Source organism: Mya arenaria, chromosome 12 (assembly GCF_026914265.1).
Source record: "Mya arenaria isolate MELC-2E11 chromosome 12, ASM2691426v1".
Classification (NCBI taxonomy): domain Eukaryota; kingdom Metazoa; phylum Mollusca; class Bivalvia; order Myida; family Myidae; genus Mya; species Mya arenaria.
In genome coordinates, this window is record NC_069133.1 from 8,983,181 (window position 1) to 8,997,746 (window position 14,566).

At 34.4% G+C, this 14,566-nt stretch overlaps 1 protein-coding gene and 1 long non-coding RNA gene across 2 annotated transcripts; one reads left to right on the plus strand and one right to left on the minus strand.

Annotated features, from left to right (window-relative positions):
* Positions 1–20: 20 nt before the first annotated feature.
* On the minus strand, positions 21–3,132 carry LOC128210346 (5-hydroxytryptamine receptor 1-like). The gene has a single exon (XM_052914636.1). It carries the CDS (start codon positions 2,985–2,987, stop codon positions 1,686–1,688), a length of 1,302 nt encoding a protein of 433 aa, XP_052770596.1. The 5' UTR covers positions 2,988–3,132; the 3' UTR covers positions 21–1,685.
* Positions 3,133–3,297: 165 nt separating this feature from the next.
* LOC128212281 (uncharacterized) lies at positions 3,298–8,694 on the plus strand. The gene is made up of 3 exons (XR_008257420.1): positions 3,298–3,501; positions 7,573–7,712; positions 7,983–8,694. It is a non-coding gene; the product is annotated as an uncharacterized LOC128212281 (long non-coding RNA).
* Positions 8,695–14,566: the final 5,872 nt, after the last annotated feature.

A 14,566-nucleotide genomic window follows, 5' to 3' on the forward strand; every position in this document is an offset into this window, starting at 1 on the left:
TGAAAGAAAATAACACATCACATAGTGCAATAGTTTATTTACTTTTATCGTTTACATGTGCACCGTTTGCCTATTGTACAGATGTAGACACACATATAGTGAACTGTTTATTTCAGACAAGTATTACCCCCTTTTTCCTTCAAGCTGAAAGAATAATACAAGAACATAATTTAACTTGAAATAAAGCGCATGTCTATTTATAACAAGAATACAATTGCAAAAAAGTATTAGTGCTGTAACTCAGAAGTGATTATTCGCAGGAAATCCTTACCAATGTCAATCGCTACTCATATCTATGAAATTAAAAAAAAACAACAACTAGAAATGTTATGTTTTTAGTTTTAACAACAACACTATACTCATAGACTTTAACCACTCCTAGCTGAACCAGCTAAGATCTGATCACATTTTTCATAGAGGTCGATCACTCTTTACTGAACCAACTAAATCTCATGTGTTGAATACTTGAAATTCTTAAGAGCGTGTTATGAGAGGCTAGCTCTGTATTTTAACAAATAAGGGAAGATCAAAATAGGGCTATATATATATACAATACTTAAACGCTGAAAATAGTGTGATTTTTTTTTAAATTTCCTTGTTTGCCTGTTTTCAACAACTTGTAGTTGCGATTGCTCTACTATTATACAAAGTGCTGACTTTGATTTTTTAAGTACAAATCTGACTCATTATGGACTTCCTATTACAGTTAGCAATATTAGCTGTGTTGATAATTTTGGTCTTGTAAAAACATTTTCTTATTTTCATACCTTTAAAATTTTTTTTAGCAATTAAGTTGAATTGTTATAGATTAATCCACAGCATTATTACAGATATTAATATTTTTTATTATATTATTATTTTATTGTTTATATTATTAAAGATACCCATATGTACTAAATAAACACTGAAAAAAGAGGTTTTGAAACTCATTTTTTACTTTTATATTATATAATTGAATAATTATAATTTTGTTGTACAATTTATACAATTTCATTTTTAAAAAGGCCATTGTAATTGGTTCCAAAACAAAAGAGTCTCGCGTTTAACAATGAAACATATACAAAATGGCATGATCACTATAGACATCGAGCGCAATACAAGGTTCGTTTTTCTATAGATTTTATAATTAAGGATTATGTTTTCATCCAAACCGTAAAAAAAGAAAACAGACACAAACTTTCAAACAGATTTAAAAAGGTACAATACCTTTACGGAGGAAACACAACAATATATTTACGCATTAACTCGCACTCTGACAAACACAAGAATGCATTTAGAAAATACTGGAAGTGAACTTATATAAATTGACATGTATTTACACAAAGTCTTTGTCTTTGGAATGACGTGTTTTTCTTTTTTAAATGTAATCATAATATGCAACAATTTAAAATCAGCACTTAATCATACGTTTTGTTGATAAAAACACACTGCATTGGGCTATACCTCTGTGACGTTGTCGGTTGACGTTTCATTATTTCGGGTGGCTACCATTTTTTCTTGTTTGCACACTTTCTTGAAATATTGGAACATACTTGTTTTACAGTCGCGCTGAGTACGAATATGGCGAAAAAAATGCCACTAGATCGGAGGTCGTAGCATGCAAATCATTTGTATCTAGAGTTCCGTTGAACATAATTTGAGGAACGCGACTATCGTTGGCAAAAAATGACACGCACACAGTTTAATCAACCGTTCCTTAGTGTTTTAAGTACGTATGTTTTCATATCTCCTAATATTTGTTTAAACTGAGGATCAAGACAGCCGTACAAGAAAGGGTTGATAACATGGTTTATGAACACAAGTCTGAAGAAGAAGAAATATACGGCCTTCTCATAGTCATTTAAACTCTTTAAGATCCCTCCTGATATAAACGCTAATAATGTCATATACATAATTGTTGTGACAATGAATAAGATTGTCAGAACAAACATGATGTACGTTTTCCGGCGAACACGGGTAGCTATTTCTCGACGTCGACGCTGCGACCGGTGCCTGTGAAGGTCATCAGACGTTCCACCCTCACGCGTTGTTTCGGTGTCCGTGCTATAAACATCATTGACGTCAACTGGGACACTTTCGTCATCGATGGACCTCATTTCCGTTGTACTCAACTCTTTGGTTGCTATTCCATTCCTGATCAGTACGTCAGAAAAGGAAACACCTCCTCCACTGCTGATCTCAGTTTTGTGTTTGAATTTTGTCTGTAACGCTGGTGACTTGCTGACCATATGGGCGCCTGATTGTTGGCGCCTTTTAGCCAATGGACGACTTATAATGAGTTTCTTTGCTACCAGTATATAAAGAACGAGCATGACCACCAAACATATCCCAATAATGACCTCCACTGATGTAGCGTATACAAACGGCTGTCTACTGTCTACATAATGAGCATCCTTTTCACAGATAGTGACAGTGACATTTCTGTTCCTGTATATCCTAACGTCCTTGTGGATTCCCCAGAAGAACGAGACCGGGAGAGAAATGGCAAACGCCGCGACGTAGATGATTCCGCACAAGATACGCGCCTGGCGAGGCCTGATCTGCCATCCAAATGGAGCACACACCTTCCGGTAGCGATCGACGGCAATTGTGCACAGACAAAACGCCTCCCCTGATACAGTGAACATATTAAAGAAGGACTTGACTTTACAGATGATGGGGAACGGGTACTTGTACCAGTATTGCTGCGTGAGAATCTCTCCAGGCATCGTGGTGAGCGTGCTGATAAAGTCTAAAAAAGCCAAGCACAGCACAAAGTAGCGGAAATTACAGTTATGGTAACGCTTTTTAAACACGTACAGAACAAATAAATTGCCAAAAAATCCAAGAAATACTTCAAGTCCAACAAAAACCGACACAGGTGTGACAGCCCGTCTTATTTCGTCATTTATTTTGTCCAATAATTCACTTTCCGTCGCATTAGAAAGAATAGTGCCATTGTCAGCGCCTCTGTCATTCACAGTATGCCGAAAACTAATAGTACTCATTGTCTGAAGAAATATTGTTAAAACATTGATATACAACTTACGAAATGTCAATTAGAATATAGTTTATAATTAATTCAATCAATAACATCATAATTCAGAACTTTATTACGCGTCCTTTGATTGATGGTTTGTTTAGTGCCTACTCCTCGTAAATCGTGACTTAAATATCATTTATTTTCTTCCCTATTGTCTTGATCCGGCGAATGAGATGCACTTATTCGATCTAATAGAAAATAGAAAACAATTTCTGCGCCTGTAAGTGCTTATGACAAGGATTTCACTGAAATATGCTAGAAAAAAACACGCTTCTTCGAAATATTGATAAATATGTTTACCTCTCTTTCAACAATACACTCATATAAATTTCTGGTTATACGGCAGTTCAATTTCCATTTAAGAAGCATGGTTGGTTGTTTCTAGTCTGACATTGCTAGCTGTGTGGTGTCTTCCTTTGGCGCTTGACACTTGATGGAACTGTTACTGATGGGACGATTCCAATGCTGAAAACCTTGTGGTATGAAATATATGCATTACTTAATGACAATATATACACACGGATATATAAATATAATATTGGTATGATAATTGAGCTTTATACGTTAAAACTTGCAGAAAATATTGCTCTTAGCTATATAAAAGCTAGCATACACATCTAAAAAGGTAAAAAGCGGAAAAGCTAAGATGAAAGAGCTCACGTATAAATGGTCAATTGGCAATGTACCGCTCATTGTTATGACGAAATTGAAAATAAGTATATTCCCTATTTCGTACATCAGAGTACCAAAACTGTAAACATGAGAACTTGACTGACATTCTGATTTTGTCTTTCTGGTATTATAGTTAGAGTTTTAATGTTTACAATATGTTACTAATATCTGATCTAGTGATCTGTTTTTGTATCCCACACGGCTAACATTTGAAATGGACAGAGTACTTTCATTCGTTTTGAATATATGTGTATTTAGCGACCTAGTTGAGTGAGGTAATCAGCTTCGCGGCCTAGCGGCTGGGCGGCTAGGCGGCGTCAAGTGTGCAGGCTAGCGGCATAGCGACGTGAGGTAAGAGGCCAAGCGCTGTAAAGTAAGCGGACTGGCGGCCTGATATAACCACACAGCTGCCTTTCCGTCTATCTTATGTTATTTATGTAACAATTTCATAACGTTTACATTGACTACAACTTTCACAATAATGACTGCGGTGTTATTAACGACAGTGTCATGATAATGAACCTTTGTATTGCAGGAAATGGATTTGTGTTCGCGGCCTAGTGGCATAAGTTAAGACGGCTAGAGCCTGGTGGAAGAATATGTGTTATCTACTGTATAAACATATTAACGTTTGCATTGGTAGTTAACCTCTTTTCCAATATCAACTGTTGTACTGGAGAAATGCATTTGCGTTTTCTTTTCATACAGATCTAAATTTATGTTTTTACCATTTAATCAAGGCACCTGGCATGTTATTTTACGTTTCCCTTAAACCATATTATATTCTTAAACTTAAATTCTTGTTAATACCGTTCGCGCGTTTTTATTATGTGATTGATTGATCGATCATAAATTGATTGATAGATTAATTTATTTTATATGACTTCATTATTTCTATTCTAATACACGTTATTGAAATATTATTTATGATTAATAATTTTTTAAACGAGGATTTATGGATAATATAAATAATATGTATTTACTAACCTTAACCTACATAGTGATTTTTAATTGCCTATGATTCACTTGAAATACTATAATATTTTAGCATGCTATTATCAACCAAATAGCTCATACGTAGACACTATTTTAAGTACTTCCTTTATAAGCATTTCAACGAAATGGTCTTTTTAAGTGTTTTCACAAACCATTACAAGCAATTGAACTAATCTTGATTGTGTCAATCTGAAACGCCGTGTACACAACACGCATTTTACAATTTCTTCGAAAAGCATTCATTCCAGATATTTTTTTATCTGTGAGAGCTGATTTTATTGGTGGTTAGGCAGCTTCCGGCAAACGAAATACAATGATGTCTTGTGAAGTTTAAGGATATAGATAACTGAACCGGATCTTCGCGAGCTACCAATTAGTCTGTTTTTACAATGTTTTTTTCTGACCCTCGTGTTTATAAACTGCATGATAAACCGTTTTGTTTAGGGATTTCTGAAACCGAAGTTTAAACAGATCTTAATAATTAATCTTCATAATGGACGGGTTTTTGACGAAGTAGAATAAACTTATTATAAGCTTACTCTGTTTACTAGAAGTAAACCAAATAAGGCACTTTATGAGTAGTGTCACATTAATGTCACGACTCCTATTGGGCTCTCTTAGTGAAATTCGGCTACAAACACTTTAAACACACTTTATGTGATAATAAGGATATCTAATGCCTTGGTACAAGGGATAGTCGCGCCTGTCCTATTTAAATATATGAACTGCGCATGCGTGCCTGAGAACGCCGAAAAGGGTGTTAAAACAACGGTCACCATGCAGTCAATTAAGTATAGGAAATGCATGCAAATGAGTAAATAAGGGTGATGAGAAGAAATAAGAAGTTACAGAATCAAACATAGAAAACAAACATGACATACAATATGACATAACAGCTAACTCTGTTCCAGTTTAATCTGTGACATTGACAACAGAACACTCAACGAAACTTTGACGATTGAAACATTATTGCTTAATGCTTCAACAAGTAAATCTGAACCAAGTGTTTTGTGCACAGTATATCGTTAAGTAGGCTTCGACGCGAATAATTCGACTAATAGATATGGCCGCGTCGACACATTGGATCAAAGGTGTTATAAGTGTAACACATGAACTATATTATAAATATACTTAAAACTACAATGTCGAATGCTGACCTATACTTATCACGTTTAAATCCGGTCCCGTGTTCTTAATATTTGTTTCCGATTGATCAACTTGAACACAAATGGTTGAGAGTTTGTAATTACATGCAAATTGCAGTCCAGTGAATATAATGACATCAGTAATTGTTTTATGCAGATATAACCATTCGATGCCATTTATTCCGTTGAAATGGAAAGTCATGCGTTAAAAAATATTGATATGTACCTGAGTAAGTACATGAATGTAAACCTGCGACATAACCCATTAGTGTGCTATAATTATTTCAAACTTGGCCTTCGTTTTTGTTGACGCAAAACCTGATAACATATATGTCTAATTACATAAGGGGGGTATACCGTCGGTATCAATTTTGATGCAGGGCAATTATGTTCATGTGAACACAAATACCCTTTAGGGTACATTTACAATCTTGGGCATATTTGCCCCAAGTCTGGAGGTTTGATTTATTTTGCCCGAATGGGTATCACATTATGTAAAACACAGATCCCCCGGCTATTTGGAATTTGGCAGCCTTTGAAGATTGTCTTACAAGTAAACTAAAAAGAGGAAGGTATTTGCTATTTTCAAATATGTTTGTTTTATGCAACCTTTTTTAAATGAATCGGCATTTCATTTCTTAAAGATCTGCATAATGTTTTAAATACTTTCAACTATGCTTAGCTTGTTTTGTTTTGTTTACAAAATAGGCCATTTAGTCTTTCTTTTAGAATCATATTGGCGTATCAAAATTGAGTGTTTAACTTTCATAGTACATTGAATATAACGCAATATAATTTCTGTTACTGCTGGAACTTTTAAGCTATGAACAAAATACAGGATTTATTATTTATTTATTTTTCGAATCAAACATACATGAACAGTTACGACTTTAATGTTTTCTGACAGTCTAATAATACATGTATAATTTGGTGGACACTCTTTTTTACGTTAGCTTCCCAAAATAATTACAACCTAAATTGACTTAGCGATTAATAGTTGCATGAAATTTCAAATTTTCTTTCATATGTTAGTTATTATAGCTACATTACTCAAACGAGTTTTTGTATTTTGAATTATTAATGTAAAGTAAAGCATTTTGTTGTTTCCATATTTATTAAATATGTTAAACCAGCAGTGTATTTTAATTTCCTTTATTAGGTTAATTTTTGAAACAACGGTCGAGTTTGGCTCAAATTTATGAGTAACTACTGAAATTCATATCTTGCTCTTGTTCATTTTTTTCTCAAATGTTAACCCAGAACTATATATATAATAATAATCTATGAAGAAATATCATTTAGCACCATGTTTGAATGTAAACACTAGTTTATTTCAAGAAAACGGTGCAAGGCGAAGGAGCTACTTTCTTCGTTGTAATAATATCGTCAGATCAGTATTTAAACCCACATCTTTTAGCAATTGAAGCGGACCAATGAGCTATCAGGGCAGTTTTTATACTAAGGAAGTTTTGCAGTAAACAATGGATTACAAGTGAAACACTTGTTAAGCAGATAAGATTTTTCAGAGAACTGAACCAAACAAACTTATTCCAGGACAACATATGTATGTTGAATTGGCGCCGAGGGAAAAGGAGTGCCTGTACCAAACTAAAATGGGATTTTCCCTTGTAGGAGCGGTTATCATGTAATGTCAAGATTGTTTTTTGTAGGCATATCCTTTTTTGAAACATTTTTGTGTAGTGCCTGAGCATTAAGCTATCAACCCTTATCTTCCAGATAACCATCAGCGCCGGTCCTTGCGAATATCATGCTTTCGATAACGGTGCTACATTGTTTGGTTAATAAAGGCCTTGAGGCAGATCCTTAAGGAGCAAGCTCGTCGTAGTTGCCAATTATGATTGAGTCTCACAGAGCAGGTGTGGTTGTTGCCAAAGAAGAATATTTGATAACTTGGGACAAAATTACTTTATTAATGAGTATATCTGTACTTCTTATTTTGAATGTTAGTTTGATAATATAAGTAACAGTTAATTCTCAAACGTTACATATTTGAACATTGTATCGTTATCATTACTCTTAAGTACTGTTACATATTATTTACTGTTTGATCATCGATGTATGATGCATGTATATATTTGCTTGATCAAGTTAATTTTTTAAGGAATGCATATTTTAATAAATTCCAGTTTGGGGACGAATGCGGAGAGATATGGACACGAATAAGACACGTGTCGGGAACGAATGCAGAGAGAAAACGGAGACGAATTTGGAATATATACGGAGACAAATTTGGAGAGTATAATGAGATGAATTAGAAGGTATACGGAGATTTGAAAAATATAGTATGTCGAATTTGGAGAGTATAAGGAAATAAATTTTGAAAGTGTAAGGAGGCTAATTTGGAGAGTATAAGGATATAAATTGGGAAAGCATAAGGATACAAATTTGGGTAGTATTAGTAAACGAGTGGGAACGTGCCCGCGATGAATAGATAGTGCAGTGTTCGTGATAAGTTTGAAGAAGTAGGAGACGAATAGGGAGAGAAGTAGCAATCGAGTTGGAACATAGTGAAGAACAGTTTGGAGACGCGAAATACAATCGGGACATTGAAATTATATTTTATAATTTTGCCAGTATATTATAAACCATTTTGGTATTTGTATTCTTAACTAATATTAGTAAAATGTAAGTCAAACCGAATTTTACTACTTGAAATGTTATTACGAGAACCGTATCAAACAATCTGTTAATTTTACAAACTTTATAAAACCTATCAGAGAAAGATAAAATACATTAAATTGGTACTTTGTTTATATATAAAATATAAAAAGATGCAATATGCAATATACATATTTTATAGCGCTCTCTCTCTCTCTCTCTATATATATATATATAAGGAGGAACACCTCTAATAAAATACAAAACAAACTTTTATACGGAGTTACTTTTCGTTACGTGCTTGGTTAAAAGTATAATACGACAACAGGAATTAAGCAATTATTGGTTTTGGCCTTGATTTACGGTATGAAGCTCTTTATAAATGATGATTATGTAAAGAGTTCAGGCTTGATTAAATTTTATATATATGTAAATATGTGTAGAGTCAAATTGCTGTAAATCACGTAAACATATACATAGGCGGCAAAATAAGCGCACTGGCTATTGTAGTGTTATTGTAGAAAGGTTGCGGGATCGAAGACCTGTAATATTTTATTGAGAGTACAACATACATGATCAGCAAGATAGGCAATCCTTATGTACTAGACTAAATCCTTAAGAATTTCAACTTTCGCGGGTGCTTAAAGGTCCGTCTACTGTCACTCATCCGATACAAACTCACAGCGTGAGATGTATCGGCAAATAAGGTTGTTTTCTTAGTCAGTTAGATGACCTGAAGTAATATCTTGATTATTATGAAAAGCTTGTACGCTACGCTCAATCCATCCATTCACAATCATTGAGAATTAACTTAAAGTCAATAATTTCCTTCATGCCATATAACTTTATCATAAAAGCAACAGTATAAAATCCATGTTACTGCACACGATTGTCCGACTTCCTAACAGTGCCTTTTTAAATGACAGTTTCTCGTTCGCTCATCAGACGTACCTTCCACAAACCTAAATGTGCATAGTCGTCACAAATGGCAACACGTTGATGGTTTTAATTTCCTCGACTTTTCTTACATTGGCTTAAGTTCTGTTCTCCCCATTATGTAGCAGATAATAGGATGATAAGATCATTTCAATTTACGACTTAACTACTTCTAAGATCTATATAGAAACGCGCTCCAGCGGTATTTTCATTACATACTATTTTCTTGATTGAAACCGAACTAGCTTTGTATAGCATTAAATAAAAAAAAACAATCATTCTATCTTCGTTGTTGCACCCTTTTTAATAAGATATAAATGTTTTATTGCTGTCGACAACCAAACGCTGCTGAACAGGAAACATTGTGCTAATTATAATTTAATATTATAGAAAATCACGGGGTTATCGCTCACACCATTTTTATATGGGTAAGAGTTTGTTCATAGAATCAACAGCCTGGCTCTGTTTTAGCGGCCTTCTTGCAGATAATGAAGGTTGTTCCCTTCACCGTTCCAGAAACATTCGATAGACTGCCATCTGCCAAACCCTTGCTTCCTTTGGACTGAGGATATTTTGAAGCAGTAGGCCTGTTATGTTCTGATAAGTCTTATTTGTGCTAATATATAAATATTTAATTGTTTTGTTTTTTAAAAAAACCTCAGTGTTTGTTATAAGAGGGACACAGACCATTTTTAGTGTAAGCGTCTCTCCATTTTAAATTCCATGCGACGTCAATCATGCCTTTACTAAAATACATGGTGAAAACAATGCACGTTCTTACTAAGCTTACCGACTCACTCAATGAACTTCATTCTTCAAAACTACGATTTAGGTTGGTTTCTTTTTTACGAAAAAATTACTTAAAAAATTCTAACCGACTTAGTGTTAGCCCCTCTGAAATTGCATCAGCTTTAAGATTAATCCGTGCACCTGTCAAAAAGACCCGTCAATCACTGCAAGGTAGTGTGACGTCATTTAAATAAGCGTTGACACTGAAATCGCGCCTTTGCATATGCAAACAGTAGGCGTGACTAAATACACATGCGCAGTTATAGCAATTTATTTATTCATGAAGAGTTGTCTTTAGCAACAAGTAACGATTCTTCACAAATAAAAAACTGAACATTTTAAAAATCTAGCGCCCCTGATTGTCTGACTAAGTAAGGCAAACACTAAATACGGAATAGAAAAGGCGTTTTATAAATTTCGTTTATAATGACCACGAATGTGAGATTGTAGATACATCATTAATACTTCTATGTCGGTTCACAGAGCTAAACACGTCGCTATACAGCACGGCAATTTTAACGCAATTTATTACGTAACGCCACTCCTTTTGGATATTACACTGTTTATGTTTCATAAATATATCATGACTCTTTTTAAAGAATGGATAGCGGGATTAATGTCACTATCGGGGTATGAACGCAGTTGGGCTGGTTAAATTGTGGGGAGTCCGAAGGTTTTGCGTTTAAATGGCATGAAATAGCCACATGTGCAATCTATCTGCACCTCGAGATATTGGGCAAATTAATTCCAATAATTTACCCACTTGTTGCCTTTTACTGTCTATGAGAGATTTTTTCTTAATGACTTGTAAATGGTTTGATTTAATCACTAACTTCACGAAACACTTTCATGTTTGAGTTAGAAATTATTCACATTTCATAGCGTTAGAAAAATGCGGGTTTGTTTCGCTTAAATGCATCAAGTTTATAATTCTGCAACACTTTTAGAATATATTTACAAAAACACAATTAAATGCATTAAATACTGCGGTTTACTCTAATTAACTCAATCGCAGCATCATAGTTGACGTCATCAACCGTTTGAATGGTTCGAAGGAATTGTAAGAAAACCCAGCCCTATCGTAGGGTGCATTTAGGTTACTGTACGAGCAGTGTTTGTACCACCAGCCTCCTTCATTCATTCGGACACAGTTGCCTTGCGACTTATCCACGTCCTTTCGAATGTTGAAAACGGCTGATGGTTCATATCCCCGCCTTTACCCGTGTCGGTAAGGAGAAAGGATTCGGACACTTTGTAAATATACCGGGTTACCCCAATTTATATCAGTATCATATAAATATTAAGAAGAGGTTCGAGAATATTAATTCACAGTATGGTAATTATATAAACAACTAAATGCAGTACAAGTATTCCGCTAGAAGTCTATAAGTTTGCGCTATAAACAAGCAACTGTATTGAAACATTATAGTAGTATTTAGGTGAAAGACAAGGGCAATTATTACTATGATCATAACCAGACGTGTTTGATCTAGCTGTCTGCCACATCATCCTTGCATTTTTTATGATAAACATACTTGATCTTGAGTTGATCCTCCTATCAACGGTAAAGTTGTATTGATCTGGTGGAGAAATATGAAACCCCGAGTACTCGTCGAATCCTTTAATCCCTTCTGGAAAACTCGTATCAATACGTAAGGTCATTTTAGCCCGGCTTGTCATTAAGTGAAGAAGACCCAGACCTGTGGAAAAGGTACATTTAAGATACACTAATGATATTGACGTTTGTACACACTTATGATATGAGGGTTTGTACACAATAATGGTATTGAGGTATGTACACACTAACGATATAAAGGTATGTACACACTAATGATATTGAGGTATGGTCATACTAACGAGATTGAGTTATGTACACACTAAGGGTATCGCGGTTTGTACACACTAACGATATTGTGATATGTACACACTAACGATATTGAGGTATGTACGCACTAAGGGTATCGAGGGATGTACACACTAAAAATATTGAGGGATGTACACACTAAGGCTATTGAGGTATGTACACTAATGATATTGAGGTATGGACACACTAATGATATTGCGGTATGGACACACTTATGATATTGAGGTATGTACACACTAATGATATTGAGGTATGTACACACTAAGGCTATTGAGGTATGTACACACTAACGATATTGAGGTTTGTACACACTAACGATATTTAGGTTTGTACACACTAACAATATTGAGGTATGCATACACTGACGATATTGAGGTATGTACACACTAACGATATTGATGTATGTTCACACTAACGATATTGATGTATGTTTAAACTAACGACATTGAGGTATGTTTACACTAACGATATTGAGGTATAAACACACAAATGATATTGCTGTATGTACGCACTGATTATATTCAGGCATTTACACGCACGTGATAATTATGATATTGAAGTAGTTGCTAATTAATATAATTGAATCTATTACAACTTAACGATATTGGAGGACTTACGCACTAATGATAAAGAGGTATGTACATACTTGTGATATTGAGGTATGTACAAACTAATGAAATTAAAACATGTACATACTAATAGTATTGAGGAATGTACACACTAATTTTATCGAGGGTTGTTAACACTTATTATATCGAGGTTTGTACACACTAATGATATTAAAAGTTGTACATGCTTAGGATAAGTGCGTATATACACAAAAGTGATATTGCGATATGAGCACACTAATGATATTGAAAAATGAGCAAACTTATAATATTGACGTATGAACACACTTATGATATTAAAGTATGAGCACAATTATGATATTGAGGTATGTACACACTCATAATATTGAGGTATGAGAACACTAATGAAATTGAGGTATGAGCGTACTTATGCTATTGAGGTATGATCACACTTATGATATTGAGGTATGATAAAACTTATAATATTGAGGTATAAGCACACTTATAATATTGAGGTAGCACCACACTTATGATATTAAGGTTTGAACACACTTATTATATTGAAGTTTTAGCACACTTATAATATTGAAGTATGAGCACACTTATGATATTGCGATATGAGCATACTTTTGATATTGCGATATGAGCACACCTTTGATATTGAGGTATGTACACACTCATTATATTGAGGTATGAGAACACTAATGAAATTGAGGTATGAGAATACTTATGTTATTGAGGTATGATCACACTTATGATATTTATGAATGAGAACAATAAAGATATTGAGGTATGAGCTCATTTATTATATTGAGGAATGAGCACATTTAAAATATTGAGGTATGATAACACTTATGATATTGAGGTATTAGCACACTTATAATATTGAGGTAGAACCACACTTATGATATTGAAAGTTGAGCACACTTATGATATTGAAGTATTAGCACACTTATAATATTAAGGTATGAGCACACTTATGATATTGCGATATGAGCACACTGATGATATTGAGATATGAGCACGCTTATGATATTGCGATATAAGCACACTTTTGATATTGAAGTATGAGCACACTTTTGATATTGATGTATGTATACACTCATAATATTGAGGCATGAGCATACTTATGCTTTTGAGGTATGATCACACTTATGCTATTGATGAATGAGCACACTAATGATATTGAAGTATGAACACAGTAATGATATTAAGGTATGAGCACACTTATACTATTGAGGTATAAGAACACTAATGATATTGAGGTATGAGCACATTTATGATATTGAGGTATTAGCACACTTATAATATTGAGGTATGAGTTGACTTATGATATTGAGGTATGAGCACACGTATGATATTGACGTATGTACACATACGTGTCCGGGCTTTTTTAGGATACTCAAACCAGCACTACTATACTAAGTATGATAAATTGTAGGTTTGGAGACCACTTTGCGAGTTTAAGCGGTATTATACGAATTTGGCATGTGCATGCTCGGTATTTCAGACACAACGATCAAATACATAAACGCATATTCTTTGCATAGCGCAGTTAAAAGTAAATTGTCACCCTTGGTTTTGATTGATTCGATGACAATAGAGCAGTATCACGTATAAGCAGATTTTCACACTCAAAGGTGATATAACAAGATGTTTATTATTCATTTCATAGCAAAATAAAACGTAATTACGATTATTACCATACAGTACATAGTGATGGTCGAGGCATATCCGACTATTGCAATGTATGGTGATAGTCAGTGGGTTTACATATCTAAGTAGCTATTATAAAAGCCGCTTGTACACGTGCTTTCGTAATTAGAGGTTGTATTTATTATCTGGCTACTATTATAGAGCAGAAAACCTATTTGTTGTATTATGTCAAGCAGCGAGGAAGGCGGCGGAGCAAGTAGAATGGGTAAGTCCCCGGGGAGACCCAGCAATTGGAGCT

What these genes read in the sequence shown, in the direction of transcription:
- LOC128210346 (XM_052914636.1), bottom strand. Translation starts at nt 2,987, where the DNA reads ATGAGTACTATTAGTTTTCGGCATACTGTGAATGACAGAGGCGCTGAC.